The following is a 14,693-nucleotide window of genomic DNA, read 5'->3' as shown; positions in this document are numbered from 1 at the left end:
AAGCCACAAAACGAGTATCAGAAATCTCAAACTCATTAGTTCCCAAAGGAATGTCCGGGAAAAGAGACTTGAACGAGTCTAGGAAAATTGCTATTGTGGACTCCCGCGACCGAAAATAGCAAACAAATTGTCTTTCCTCGGGTTTGGATTTTCGGTTGATCTTTCTGATGTTTAGAATTTTCGAAACATCGTTGTCAGATACAAAGAGTGGTTCGATAAGCCAGGAGTCCAGTATTGTACTTGTAGAATTCATGACAGGTATAAATGGCGATTCGAGAAGACTTTAGTGTGTTTCCTGATATTTGGACCATCTCACTTCGGCAACACACGCGATTCGAAAAGAAATTCCCTGACAGATTGACGACGGGTTCAATCCATTTGAAAGCGCTCCAGAACTCGTAGCTCTGCTACGGTTCATTTCTGACTTTCTGAAGGCCCCTGTAGTCTGGAACCTTCGCCGACGGAGAAGCGTCTTGGTGGCATAGCTAGGGAACGTTCAAAGAGGTAGGAAAACTTGGGAAGGCAGACATTAGAGAGAAAATAACAGAAGGTGTATCTCACGAACACTTGGATAAAAGATGTAATAATGTAGAGAATAGAAAACCTCTCGTCGGTAGCGATCCAAGGAGTAAATATATAAACAAATTACTATAGAAATTTCTTCGCCACCGCGGCCATTACCGCCTGATTCTGTGAAGCGGTGTCGATGATTTATTGATTTATTGATTTCGCTGGAGCCCGCCTTGATAGAGTCTTTGTCGACAATAATTCGGTGGAATCAGGTCACCCGACCGCGCTTCTCCTGAAGAAGCACCGCTTGCTCACAAAAGAAATTTCATCCTAGATAGCTTGAGGTCTTCTAAGTAGTAATTCAATAATAGTATTCGTTCCTATTCTAAACCTTATGAAACCTCTGGCTTGTCGCTATCGACAATATTTGCTCTCACTAAGAAACTATATATTTGTTTCGATAAACACCTCCATGTCGAATTTTGAAAGCTATAATCCTAATGTTCTTGCACGATACAGTCAGATTGCCACTTTATTATCGGGGTTGAGTAGTCTTGGTTATCTTTTTTTCTTTTCCATTTCCTCCTTGCCTCTTTTCTTCCATTCGAAGGTCTCCCCGACAAGTCCAGTAAAGAAAATGAAGGTTGTTCGAGTGAGACGCAATAATAAAACGTGCAAAAATGATGCCAGCATCGACGAGAAATTTGTAAAAAAAAAAAAAAAAAACACCAAGATTAATGGAGACGCGAAAGTTGAGGAAGAGACGCAAATTGGGAATGAGCTGAAGAGGATCGAAGGGTTACTTGCATGTTCATTCAGCTCCAACGCTGCATCCTGTGGCCAGAATCCGAGAACAGGCAGTTGCCGTAATCTTATGGGTGTTAGCATCGGTATCATTTTTGAAGTCACATCGATTTTTTATTTCATGCTAACGGCCTTGATGCCTAAACCCGAATCTAAATAATATCGTTGATATATTATGTTCATTATAACTATATTAGTGATACATATCAATTGTAGTATTAGGTATAGATTAACTTTCTACATACAAGTTCTATTCTAATTACATTCTATGTGAAACACTCCTGAACAAACAAAGGAGGGCGAATTCTAGGGAATGAGAGCTATGGTGAATGGGCATATCATGCTCTCTAGGAAGTAATTTATTGGCACTGAGTTATGCATAACTTAATTGTACCAACAAAAGAACTCACAGAAGCACCCTACTCAAAGATACCGTCGTTCCTTTCGTTCGAAGTAGGATGTTTTGTCATCATGAAGCTGCACCAGAAACTTCTCTAGGTCCTCCCGTTCCTTCTCAATTTCCGGGCCTCCTCCTCTAGGGAGCTGGCTAATTTCGTCCTCGGTTTCGCTTATCCACTTTCTGCAATTCATAACTTGGTCTAGATAGATATTCTCTAAGGTGGAATTTCTAGACTGCCTGTCCTCGGTTGCAGCTACCTTGAACGCCCTGGTGTCTTCGTCCAAGTTAGATGCTGCAAGCTTCCGTTTCTCGCCGCGTTTCTCCTGACTTTGGTTCTGACCTTCAACCTCGGTTGATTTTGTCTCCTCATTGGGATGCCGTTGTACGTCGGAGGGAGAGGCCACGGGTACAGGGGGAAGATTGAAAACCGGCCGGTCTTGGGAGCTCGACTTGGGCCATTGGGCCATCATTGTTGGCTTTGAGATTGAGAGATTGCGAGGTGGCATCTCGCTCACCAATGTCGGGCCCCTCCAGGTCAGAACATGTCGCTTGCTGATAGCATCTTTGAGAAGACGCAAAAGAAGCTTCGCCTTTTCTTTGGAACTTCTCTCCAGCCATTGCCTCGCATTCTCATCCCAGGCGTCTACGTTGCCGAAATGACAAGAACCTGTTTTGCTCGACTCAGAGCAACGTTCATCCTCTCCCGATCTGAGAGGATCCCCACAGTTCTCCAGTTTGCAGATGGCCTCGTCAGCATGTAGAATACTACCGGTGCCTCTTGTCCTTGTGCGGAGTCAATGGTGAGATTTTTGAAGTACCTTATGCCTCTATTGGCTGCCATTTTCTGTACAAGCTTGACCTGGTCTTTATATGGACTTAGGAACATGAGGTCATTGGGCTCGATTCGTTGACCTTGGGGAGACGCATATCCATAGACCTGCTGGGCTAACTGAAGGGCAGCGCTGGGTTGTTTCTCGTTGTTCCATGACTTGCTATTGTCAATCCTCTCAGCAAATCCTGGAACATTCACGAAAATACGGCGTTTTCCGTGAAGTCTTGATGCTGAGAAAAGTGCACTTGCCACTGTGAAGCCATCCCAGACATCGCCGACGCGGTTGGTCCCTTTCGTGGACAAGTGTGTTACCAGCTTTCCTGCATAAACGTTTTTATTATAGAATTCCATTATGTCAGGATGACTCCGGTAATTGCAATAGAGCATGGTTGAAGGGTAACCAGCTTGGAATATCCGTCCCATCAATGACCTCTTGATGTACAAAGCCCCTTCATTCGTTGGCAGCTCTGAAATAACGGTCGGTGAAAGTTGGTATGGGTCACCTAAAAGTAATGTAGCTCTCAGCGACGGAAAAGTCATAGCAACCATATGATCACCCTTTAAGCACTGGCTAGACTCGTCACAAATGAGGAAGTCTGGTTCACAGGCGCCCGCAGTACGGAAGATTTCATGGCCGCAATCATTCAGAGTCGTGGCAATTATCCTGCTTTCCCGGAGCGTTTCCATAACTATGGTGGCGTAGCTATTTTCTAGGCCCTTTGACTCATACATGGATAGACCACACTGAAGGTCTTTGTTGAAGTAGTTAAGGAACCTTCCGCAATGGGGGTTCGTATCCTTGTTATTTTCGACGAATTTCAATGCCAATTTATGCATTTGATAAGGTTCCAAGTCGATGTCAGCTCCCCTAAGCTTTGGCGGACCGGCATGACTTAAGTGAGAGCGGCTGGGCGAGTTTTGTCGCAGAATTGCCATCTGATGAGCTAATGTTCGCACACAAGCAAGCTGGCCACACCAAGTTTTAAGCTTCTCGTGCTTCTCTAAAGCCTTGGTCACGGCAATTGTCAAGTTGTCAACCCCTTTATTCGATCCTGCAGCCAGAAGTACACGGAGGCCAAGTGATGTAACTGCGAGGATGATTGCGACAGCGGTGTGCGTCTTTCCAGTGCCAGGCGGGCCTTGTATGATATGTAGACCACCAATTAGTTGGCGTGTAGTTTGATTGAATGCACGCTTCTGGCTTTCGTATAAGGGAAAGTGGTGGCGGATATATTCCAACTTTTCCGCCTTTTCCTGCTCGGAAAGAATGGACATTTGCCAAATATCAAGCTCCATATAATCTGACGACGAGGGGTTGAGCTCAGAGCCTAGAGCTAGTATTGTTCTCTTCAGCGAGATGTTTTGTTTGTCGATGTGGCCGAAGCAATTTCCAGCTTCCTTGAGGGCTTTTATTTGTGAGTCCACAGATTGCATGTTGGGCTTAATCTTGATTACAATCCCATGCTCGCCCTCCGTGACACGACCCCTAAAGTCTTTCACGAAAATTGCAAGATCTGAAGGTGGGAAGATATCGATAACAACGCCGTTTACGTCTGGAAGTGGGACAGGTGTGTAGTTTTGGTTGCTGCCAGATTCCACAATGGCAAATTTGATTTGGGTGTTTTCCATGGGCTCTGGAATGGCCAGTGGCGTATCTGTGTTTTGGATGACCTTGATATGAATGTTGCAGTCGTTTCCAGCATATTTTACCACCACTTTATGAACTGATCTACCATCGTAAATGTCGGCAATTGCTCTGTAGATAACACGGCGCTCGGCAGTCATGGCGTTGATCATGCGTGACTTTCTCTCGTCATCGTCAACGAAGTAAGGAGCTAAAGGCATCAACTTGGTGTAGCGCTTAGGATCGTTCTTTGTCCACAGCCATGGTAAACTGGAATATTTTTCATCCTCCGGCTTCTCTTCGACAGCGTCGGATGTCTCTTTCTTGTATGCCCAGAATGATTTGCGTTTGTTGGTCTGGGAATCGGTGAGCTTTCTTTGGAGGAGGTCCAGCCACTTATGTACGCTTTCGACTTCCTTGTATGCTTCTTTCCAAGGTTGCCAGAGGAAAAGCGCACTAGACTTAGACGACATTTCCTCGAGCAATTGGAAATCCCGTCGGAGGTCGGAGTTCAGCAACCATGGTTGTCCTGCTACCACGAATTGTCCATCATGTACGAGGCCAATAAAGGAAACATCGCCATTCATTTCTTCGAACCAGGTAGGATGTTCGTCACGCATGGAGCGGATGTAGTCGTAGCCATCATTGTCGGTTTTTTCGATTCCATGATGTATATGTGTGTGCTCCAATGTGAATACAATCTCAGCGTAGACATTCTCCTTTTTGATTCTAAGCACAATTCGCGGGCTTTGAGCGTCGAGCTCAATTTTGACAGGGACAATGAGGTATTTGGCGAAGGAGCAGCCCAAGGCAGTCACCCGGCACTTCCTAGTTTTGGCGGCCATTTTCAGATTTTCTGGAAAGTTAGAATCTTGTGGGTTGCTGAACCACTGCTCCAAGAGTTGTGAGTCGCCCATTGTTGTGTTCGATGTACCCTGAAAATAAAATGAGTTAGTTTGAGGTAGAAGGGTGAGAATGAGCACTTCACCTTTTCTAAGATTTGGTACTGCGTCACTCGGAGAGGATAGACATGATGTAGAGAGAAGGTAGAGAGAAGAAGAAAGCTGAAAGGGCTCGCCTATATACCCCTCGCCGTATATCAAACTAATATAAAATAGCCGGTACGGATAAGGCAAAACGATGGCCTCTATACTGGCTTGTGGGAAGCAGAAATCACTGAAGGTGTGTATCTTGGATACACTTGGATAAAAGATCCCATGGTGTAGAGAATAGAAAAGTCTCGCAGGTAAACGCGTTTTTAGCTGTCTGCTTGCTGTTTGCGCTGTTTGCCGTTTTCCGTTTGCTGTTTATTCCACCCCGCAAAGCAGGGAAAGCTAAGCCACAGGAAAGAAGAGAAATAGACCAAGAAATCCTTTTTCTGTGATATCCGTGTGCCTTGTGCAGACTGTCCTAGTGCTATCTCCAATCTGGTACCGCTTCTGTCGGGGTCAATGATAGCCTAGGGTAAATCGCCTCTATCAAGTTATACTCTTCTCCATTAACCTGACCCGAAGAGTAAATATATAAACAAAATACCGTTTATTTTTTCTTCGCCACCGCGGCCATTACCGCTTGATTCTGTGAATTTATTTATTTCACTACCGCTTTCACCGCCGATATGCCACTGCTTTGTCCGCCAAAACATGCCGCCAACTGCTCCAGGCCGACAACCAATTTTCACGTATAACTGCTGAAGCTTGTCCTGATCAGGCTTCTCAAGCAAGGTAGAACGCCAGGCATGGTGACTTAGTGGGGGGATGGCGGTTTATTCGGCTTGCTTGCGTGTTTTCTTGTCTGTACGATATATGCCTATATTGGTTCCTTACTACTTTGTCAGACGTTGTCATGTAACGACAAGCCCTCACACGTGATATGTCCATGTTTTTGCCAAACATGTCCGTTGTTACTTTTCAAATTCAATCGAATATGCTAGAAATTGGCGGCGAGTCGGTATTGGGTTGGGTGCCGGTGAGGGGTATATAAGCGACCCAAACCCCCTTCTCCCTCCTATCTTTTTTCTCTTCCCTTCATATCACAGGTCCTACTCAGGGCCGCCCTCTTTATCCCACCACCTTTCTTCTTCTTCTCATTTCCTCTTTTCATTTCCATTCATCTCCATCCAAGGACCCTCGATATCGACAACTTCAAGAGGGTCATCCTCGAGCATGACATGATTTACACCTCTCGTGTGGTGCTGTCAGTCATCACAGAACACGACAACACCCAGAAAATGTATGCTCAAAATGCGTTCAAAAGAGCCACACACAAATACGAAAAGCCCCGTCGTATTACATGCTCCAATCATGGACCGACAAGCATGTTGACAAGAACTATACTACCAAACATGGTATATGCTACAAAACCGACCATCACACCGATAACCATCGACATGAACATTCTAAAGCGATGTTTATTCAGAACCCCAATCAGGCGGACATCCAGGTTCAGCATGCTGAGATGATATGCGTTCAAGGCGCTTCCCAGAGAGACCATCTGCGACATTTTCGGTGACGATACCACGCCAAGTTTAGGGTTGAATATCCTACCGCCTTTTTCTAGGGTACTTCTGTCACGGATGAAAAACGAGCTTTCTACACCCGCATATCAACAATTGGCCATACGTCAGGAAGGATCAGAAAGCCAATAAAACTAGGGCCAAAGCAGCAAGGCGAAAAAGAAGTGCAAATATACTCCCAGGGTGGTCTGAAGAAGACTATCGCAAAGCACTTGTGGACTCGCTGCAGAGTTTACCTGATGGAGATGCTATAACACCACCAATCATCTTCTCTACCGCTATGGTGGTCAATGTAGAGGAACTACTCAGGAATGTTGCCACGAGTTTGTGTCTTCCCACAGATAAGAACTCACTGGTTATTCCGTGCAGGCCTTTCGGTGCCCGCATAGGAGTCATCCTGAACCGGTCCTCAGTCGACAAGGGACGCAACGGGACAAATATTGAGAAACGAGTTTCTGCTATCCCTGAAGTATTTTTGGATGCCGACATTACACCCGAGAAAGCAATGATTTCGACGGCAGATCTCCACCAGTGTTTTTCCTTGTGGAGAAGCTCACCCCGTGAGTCGTGGCCACAAGATGGCATAACGACGCTGTCGGCTTTTCACAGAGCTTTCATCGACAATTCCAACCTGCGTGTCGTACTGCTTTGTGGGAAAAACGCTCAAAGTGTCTGTCGTCCAGCAAATGGTGACAAGGTGGTCATCAAATTTCGTCAGTATAAGTTTGATGCATACATTGGGCAGGAAGCCGATGGCCGCACGATCAAAAGGATATATATATCTGTATCGGCTACGTGTTCTCCAGTTGGAAAAATTGCGATTGGAAGCGCATCAAAGAATGGTCGGAACTACTTCGTTTCATTGCCAAGATAACGGGTATGAAGGATGTTCGAGCTCGCGCGAATATGATGCGATCCATTGCTCGTGAGATCATTCTGCGCTATGTCCAAGAGAGAAATGGTGAAGTCGAAGCAATAACGCTTGGAACAATGGATGCTAGGTTTTTGGCGTGGCTTTACCTAAAAGGCATAACACCAGAACAGATCCTCGAGTGGCAGAAACTTCAAGAAGGATCTTTGGCCAAGGGTCTGTTTCTTCTCCTGCACACTACCACCTAGCGAATACAAGCGCAGTGGTAGCGCTGGAGGCCTTTTGAGGCATTATCCTGGCGCTTCCAAGAGCCGAGAAAAGGCGTTCTCCAAGGAAGCCTTGGTGGAAAGCAGAAGCCTGTACACCCATTATACAGGCAGACAGTACAAAACCGTCGGCACGGCTACAGATGGTAACACGGATGATACGTCAGATATCGACTCTGAGTATTTGGATGAGATTATAGATGTGTCCATGGACAATACTCACCCCAAGGCAAGCGAAGATGATGATCCGAGGCCTGAAAACCTGGGTAGCATGAGTTCTGGTAATTTTTACCACGTCGAAAATCCATATGCAGATGTCGAGGTAAACTATCAGTCTTCGCTTCCACAGGCTCTATCATCTCTTCTACGGGCTCCGCCGTCTAAATTACGAGACGCACGTTTCTACACGCCAAAGCCTGCTTAATGGCCATCCCTACAAGGGGACAATACTTTCCAGCGGCACCTATGTAATCCATAATTCCGTACTCATGGAGTTTAGGTTCGATAACCCGAACGTAAAGTCGAAGCGGGTTTCACTATCAAGATGGGGACTTAGCCTGCCTGGCGAACGGCACCAACATGTCTACGTGAGAACAGCTTTGGATACAGATCCATGCTCACGTTTAGCCATCAAGGCCACGATGACGCTGACCGATGATACTCTCCATGAGATGTACCTCCGTGATAGAAAACACGACGAATTAAAATCCCCGATGGGTTTCAATTCAGTGTTTGACTGGTTGTAAGGCGATACCTGGGAGTAACTTGCTCTTGCAAATAGGCCTCGATGTTTGGTGGTTGTCTATACTAAAAATCCTGCTGTGGCAAGGTTTACCGGCGCAGGAAATTACACTGCCAACAGTATAACTGATGCACAACCAAGGGAGTGGGATCTCAAAAAAGCGATGAGGAAACGAAAGCGTGGCAAAAAAGACTAGTCCCGCTGGGGGGATCGTATATGGGGACTGTGCCACAGCTCACTGTTTCACGGGTTTTTCTTTTTACTCGCTATGTCCTCGGGTGTTTACTCACTATATTCTCGGGCGTTTACTCACTGTAATTCCCGGTTTCTACTCATTTTGTAAGCTACTATTACTATTTTCAAAGACAATGCGACTACTTAGACCATCTTTTCATGAGCAGAAGCCTGCTTCCCTTTGTTAAAAGCCTTACATTTCACATCATGGATTGACAGTCATCTCTCATAGGCGAGTTTTTCAAGATTTAGAAGCAGTGACATGACTGGGAGATGCTTCTGCCAGATGTCAGGTTCATGTCATGCGAGCGTCTGTACAAGACTGTTCCCATTTTGTAGATGGACTTCCTCAGTTGATAATTTTACCACTGCCAAGCTGTAGATGTAGGTGACCTTCTTCTTTTATAAGATCTAGCAATAGCAGTATACACATATACAAACTCTAATGATCTTATATTGTTCTTCGCCCGTTCCATATATGCGATAAGGGATTTAATAATGGTGTTTTCACCGCCTGTTTTCTACTTTCATGTCCACCCCGGGTTTGTCAGTCCATAGCACACGACCGACGATGCACACAGAGCAGATAAATATAGAAGTTCATGGTTTGTTTAAGAATCAAGCCACCGCAAGATAAAACGATAAATGCCAATACCAATTGATGTATAATGGCTTTTTGCAGAGGCGAGCTTTGGAGTAGGTAGAGTCGCCGTAAAATTTGCGATGACCTCGATGATATACATTATAATTTCTAACTGCACACAACAGGTTAAACAGGAAATAGCTTGAATACTAAATAATTCGAGATAAAAGATAGTTTAGATAGTAATAATATTAAGACAGTTAAACCACCAGATCAAAAAGAACCAACATCCCTCTTTTTATGAATGTTGTATGGATCAAGCGCTGCAATTGGCTACTCAGGAGTTGTCGTCCAAAACCCACTTTTTGGTTCGATGAGAGATGATCCGGACTGGCACTAGTATCTAGCTCTCGCTCCATCTGACCAATCAGAGTAGCAAAAAGATTAGACGACAACAGCAGGATTCGAACCTGCGCCCCCGAAGGGAATTGATATCAAGCTTTTAAACGTTTCTATTCAAACGACAGAAACCAATTTAAAGGGAATTCGAGTCAATCACCTTAACCACTCGGTCATATTGCCTTTAGTTTTGAGAGTGTTGTTTGATAGAAGACTGGGGTTGGAAATCTGGAAATTTCTATGTTCGTCCCACCTTTCCTCCGGTGTTTTCGTCCCATCTTTCCCGACAACTCATGTGATCTGTGTGTTATCTGATAAGCCCGGATTGGATCCACCATTATTCTCTCCAAGAATCATGTGATACTCTGGGCCATACGGACGTGCAATTTTAACATGGGGCCGTGACAACGCTTCCCACTCTGGATGTTGCTGCTGAGACTGGTTCATTGCGTGATCTTCTCATATGAATAGCCTGCCTTATCCTCTGGGCTCTTGAAAACCATGAGGGCGCGCGGTCCGGTTACTGCTAGCAAGTGCCACGATCTAGTCACCTCCCAAAGCGACTGATAAAAACGAAATCGCTACCTTTTTTGCAACTTGTCATTCCTCCCTATCTCCTACACGAAAAACGAAACCCGATGATTTGAAATGGGCTGCCAAATATGCTCGCGAAACGCCGCTTCCCGATCGTCCTTCTACTGCCCCTCTTGCGCTCGCAGCCATGTGTATATCCTACGATACGAAAACGCCCGCGTCTTGCTCGAAAAGGAATCCATAGGACAAGAGATCGAAGTGTCGATAGTCGGAAATACTGACGCCCACCGTACGAGCAAGGTTCCGCTGCAGGCAGCTCGCGAAAGGAGTCTGCGATGGACTATCCAAGCTATCCAAACCGAACAAGCTCGAACAGCAGGCCGGGTTCAGTCTATACATGCTCATGCGGAGTCTTTGAAGAGCGAGATTCAACGGAAAAGGGCCGATGTCAATAATCTGAAATCTCGCTTGAAACAACGACGTTCCGATGCCGAATCTGCAAAGTTCCAGCTAAGTGACCGACGTCATCTGGCGCTATCAAACATTCAAAACCCGATCAAGCGGACGGAGCACCTGTGGCATTCGCTGCATACAAAAACTGCTGAGTCTAGAATATTCCTGTGTCGGGAGGCTGCAAATCTATATCGTCTGCGGCAAAAAGCACGGAGAAAGAACAACTCGGTCGTTGAAAGCTACTGGATTGGCGGTGTTCAAGTGGTTGACTTGAAGGAACTACATGGTACGTTGGAACAGTGATGCAACGAAATATGCTTTAAGCTAACAAATGACAGGTGCTATGCCCAGTCATATCTCTACCTTCTTCTCGAATATTGCTCACCTGCTTGTCCTCGTATCCCACTACCTCTCGCTTCGACTACCGGCTGAGATAGTCCTTCCTCATCGTAACCATGCAACACCGACGATATTCTCACCCGCGGCATCTTACTCGACACGAGAGACTATAGATTCGGAGTACAAGTCGTGGTATCCGTCTAGTAGCCCTACTTCGTCGAAACCGCCGCCGCATGTTCGTGGCCACCGGCCCCGGCCACTATCCGTTGACAAGTCGCTATCGAGACTAATGAAAGAAGAACCTGCTACATACGCACTATTCATAGAGGGCGCCTCCCTGCTGGCATGGAACGTGTCCTGGCTATGTCGCACTCAGGGCCTACACGTCGGCTCCGACAACAGGAAAACCTTTAGCAATATGGGCAAAAACCTATGGCAGCTACTAGTATCCCCGCCAGCTCAAAACCCCACTTCTATCAGATCTGTGTCTGGTCATGACCTACAATCCAAACTAAAAATCGACAAAAACTCACCAAGAACTATTATTCAGCGCACAAAATCATTCCCCATCTTTGGCCATTACTCCCATGGCACTTCTCACTCGTTTCTGGGTGCCGCAGAGGGAATGGAATTTGTCAAGAGCTGGAAATTGCTGACACCAACAAAGCTTGCCGACAAGCTCAAGTCTGCCCTGCAGGGCGAAATGGCGAATGCCGAGTGGGAGTTGCTCGAGGAGAAGGAGTGGGATGAGGGACTTGATTTTGATCCACCTGCTGCTGACCCTACCACTACTAATGCCGATATATCTACCGAAGGACCGTCCAATGGTGCCGAAAATAAGCGCCGCAGCGAGAGTGCTATATAATGACGGGACTCCAGAGGACGTGGACGGCCCTGAAATTAGCGACATGGATTTAGAATCGAAGAAACTTTTTTCCTCCGCTTTATCACTGTAATTGTTAATTTCTGGCCACGCGTAATGATCTGCTGTGGATATCTTGGGAAATTTCAAGGTACCAAGCTATACCAATAGAGAATTAGAGGCCTGAACTTTGTGCTAGTCTCACATCTTTGGATTCCTGTGCTAAAGGGGAGCGAGAAGAGTGGTGGTAGCTATCCACACGGCGTCAGACACACGGATTATCATTCTTTTGGGTTCCCTTGCACGGTGCTCCCAGCGATGACTGGAGGTTGGCTCGGCTAGACTTGGAGTGGAAGATCATGGTGCTTTGTGTTGTTCCTCACATCGGTCTAGAAATGATAAATAATTTGTGTATATCAGATTCTGTACACCGCTCCGACGCCAGAATTGGCACCGCCCAGGCAGAAATTTATTGAATTTACGGACATTTTCGGCAAAATCCATCCACCGTTTTCGCCTGCGAGGGTCCATATAAGACCGCTCTGCACCCCGCTCGTAGCTTCTTCCTCCCTCTTTCCTCAACATAACAAGTCTCACGCCATGACTTGACTTTGCCATATATTGGCCTTATATCTATCCCTCATACGTTATTGACTTCAACACCTAGCTCTTATCCAAACAATGTATTGATAAGAGCTGGGACCCCAACCCATTACGTGGAAAACCTCCGAGGACGAATCACAGATGATCCTTCTAGCCCAACAATAGAAATACTACACAATAGTGGCTTCTCGTCAGAAAGAATACTTGTATTTGACTAGATGTGACGAAGAGAGAAGCCTAAGGATGTGGAGGACTTTTATACTGATGATTTTCATCGCCCACATCGCGATTTCGTTCGTGAACTACGACGCAGCATGGCTGTAGTCGTTGAAGTTTGCTGGAGCGAGTTCGTCTGGAAGGAGATGGAGAGAGAACTAGGTTCTCGACTGGTTCGATTTCATCTCTGGGGAGTTTTCAAGCCTGTCAGGTTGTACCTTGAGCTTGACGAGAAGCGCCAGTCTCTAAAGCGATTCGTTGTCCGTGTCTGGCACCCCACGTATTTTGGGAACAGTGGGTTACAAATACTTGGATCTGAAATGCGTAAGATGTGTTCAGAGGAACAAGATCTCGCCCTCATGGCGGCCCGACGACTGGTCGGGGAGGAAAGAAATTTTAACGTCAATTTCTTTCAGCGTTTACTTCCCTCTTATGGGAGTCTTCGGATGTAGAAACAGTAGAGGATTCGTTACAGAAGGAGTAATGAGCTCGCGTTGGAGGCTTTCTTTTCAAAGCCTTCCCTGAGAGATACCGACAATGGACCGCAAGGCAGCAGTAAAATTTGCTCAACAAGTTGGCTACTCTACCACCCATGAAAAAATGGGCCAAAAGTACGGTACCGCAAAATGAACTGGTAATATAATCTGAGAATGTTTCGATGATATGCAACCACTAAAAGACTTACAGGAAGAACGTGGACACGATAGAGCCAAACAATTGGAAAAAGTGGAATCTTCTTTTCACGAAGTTCACCGCGAAATTCGCGGGAATTTTGATGACAGTAATGAGGAATTTCTAGACGATCTAGAATATCCTTCGGAATTCATTCAAGATTCCGACTCCTGGGACGCCCTCCCACAACCACTGGTCGACTGGGTCCAGGCCCAAGAAGGTCTGAGAACTGGTGGAGCGCCGATATCAAACCGAGAAATGCTCGAAACGGCATACCGATTCTTGAATAAGAACAACGCGGCATCCCCTAACCCCAGTAGTTTGCCTACCATTGTTCTTGCGCTTGGCATTGCATTGAAATACATCAAGGCGATAACGCGAGGACTAAGTCGCTCCTTGCGGGAGCACACGATCCCAGGATACCTTGGCCAAGTGATCCAAAGGAAATGTTACTCCTGGGAAAAGGCTGTCCTGGATGATGCCTTTCCGATTTTCTACAAAGAAGCGGCAGACACCTATGTTATTACGGTTACCAGCAGGGGAAACTGTGGTCGGCCAGGCTGCCCAGGAAATAGCGTTTCGCTCGTCCGGGAAAAAGAGTTCGAAAGGTCAGCTAGAGCTCAGAAGGAGACCTCTGCTATTAGCGCATTACTCTGTTCGGGGAAAGACTTGGAGAAGTGCCCTGAAATGGTCAGGGTGCGATGTCCCAAGTGTCTCAAAGAGAGAGATTTTTCTGGGGGGCGCTAGACAATCCACGAGCCTGCTAGGTTTCTACAGGCTCGTTGGCAATGTGATAGCTGTGGGAACAAGGAGCAGTACTTTCCTGCTGTTAATCCCATATTCCCGACTATAACCGAGCCAGCCTTGTATAGTATCATAACCGGGTTTAGCGAGGTTGTGAGCTATTGGCAGAAAATCCCAGGCATCAATTTTCACCGACAAAACAGGAACAAGGACTTATACAGGGCGGTTCGAGATGTTGAAGAAGGCAAAGAACCTATCTTGTGATATTATAAGTACACAGAAAGCAATGTGGAAGAGGAAACATAGCCTTATCTTCTAATTGCAACAAATAGTGAAGATATTCTAGACGAGAAAATTGAATATCGATCATGACTATGGAAATACAGCAATGTAAACAAACAGAACTATAGAGACAGAGTAATTCCATAGAATAGGCGTGGGCCGCAGTGAGTGTTTTAGGCGGCTGGACGAGGCTCAAGACCAGATAGAT

At 46.0% G+C, this 14,693-nt stretch overlaps 4 protein-coding genes and 1 non-coding gene across 5 annotated transcripts; 3 read left to right on the top strand and 2 right to left on the bottom strand.

Annotated features, from left to right (window-relative positions):
* Window positions 1-1,737: 1,737 nt before the first annotated feature.
* On the bottom strand, window positions 1,738-5,087 carry TRUGW13939_01072 (uncharacterized protein; the record flags this gene model as incomplete). The annotated part of the gene is made up of 2 exons (XM_035484277.1): window positions 1,738-2,479; window positions 2,533-5,087. The coding sequence occupies 2 exons, from the start codon at window positions 5,085-5,087 to the stop codon at window positions 1,738-1,740; spliced, it is 3,297 nt and encodes a 1,098-aa protein (XP_035340170.1).
* Window positions 5,088-6,514: 1,427 nt separating this feature from the next.
* TRUGW13939_01071 (uncharacterized protein) lies at window positions 6,515-8,246 on the top strand (the record flags this gene model as incomplete). The annotated part of the gene is made up of 5 exons (XM_035484276.1): window positions 6,515-6,517; window positions 6,644-6,730; window positions 6,801-7,402; window positions 7,492-7,686; window positions 7,745-8,246. The coding sequence occupies 5 exons, from the start codon at window positions 6,515-6,517 to the stop codon at window positions 8,244-8,246; spliced, it is 1,389 nt and encodes a 462-aa protein (XP_035340169.1).
* Window positions 8,247-9,830: 1,584 nt separating this feature from the next.
* TRUGW13939_01070 lies at window positions 9,831-9,963 on the bottom strand. The gene has a single exon. It is a non-coding gene; the product is annotated as a tRNA-Ser (tRNA).
* Window positions 9,964-10,428: 465 nt separating this feature from the next.
* Window positions 10,429-11,971, top strand: TRUGW13939_01069 (uncharacterized protein; the record flags this gene model as incomplete). Its single annotated transcript, XM_035484275.1, has 2 exons — window positions 10,429-11,053; window positions 11,106-11,971. The coding sequence occupies 2 exons, from the start codon at window positions 10,429-10,431 to the stop codon at window positions 11,969-11,971; spliced, it is 1,491 nt and encodes a 496-aa protein (XP_035340168.1).
* Window positions 11,972-13,379: 1,408 nt separating this feature from the next.
* On the top strand, window positions 13,380-14,467 carry TRUGW13939_01068 (uncharacterized protein; the record flags this gene model as incomplete). The annotated part of the gene is made up of 3 exons (XM_035484274.1): window positions 13,380-13,421; window positions 13,475-14,155; window positions 14,207-14,467. The coding sequence occupies 3 exons, from the start codon at window positions 13,380-13,382 to the stop codon at window positions 14,465-14,467; spliced, it is 984 nt and encodes a 327-aa protein (XP_035340167.1).
* Window positions 14,468-14,693: the final 226 nt, after the last annotated feature.

The sequence above is a fragment of the Talaromyces rugulosus genome, chromosome I (assembly GCF_013368755.1).
Source record: "Talaromyces rugulosus chromosome I, complete sequence".
NCBI lineage: Eukaryota > Fungi > Ascomycota > Eurotiomycetes > Eurotiales > Trichocomaceae > Talaromyces > Talaromyces rugulosus.
This window is presented reverse-complemented; position numbering and strand designations above follow the sequence as displayed.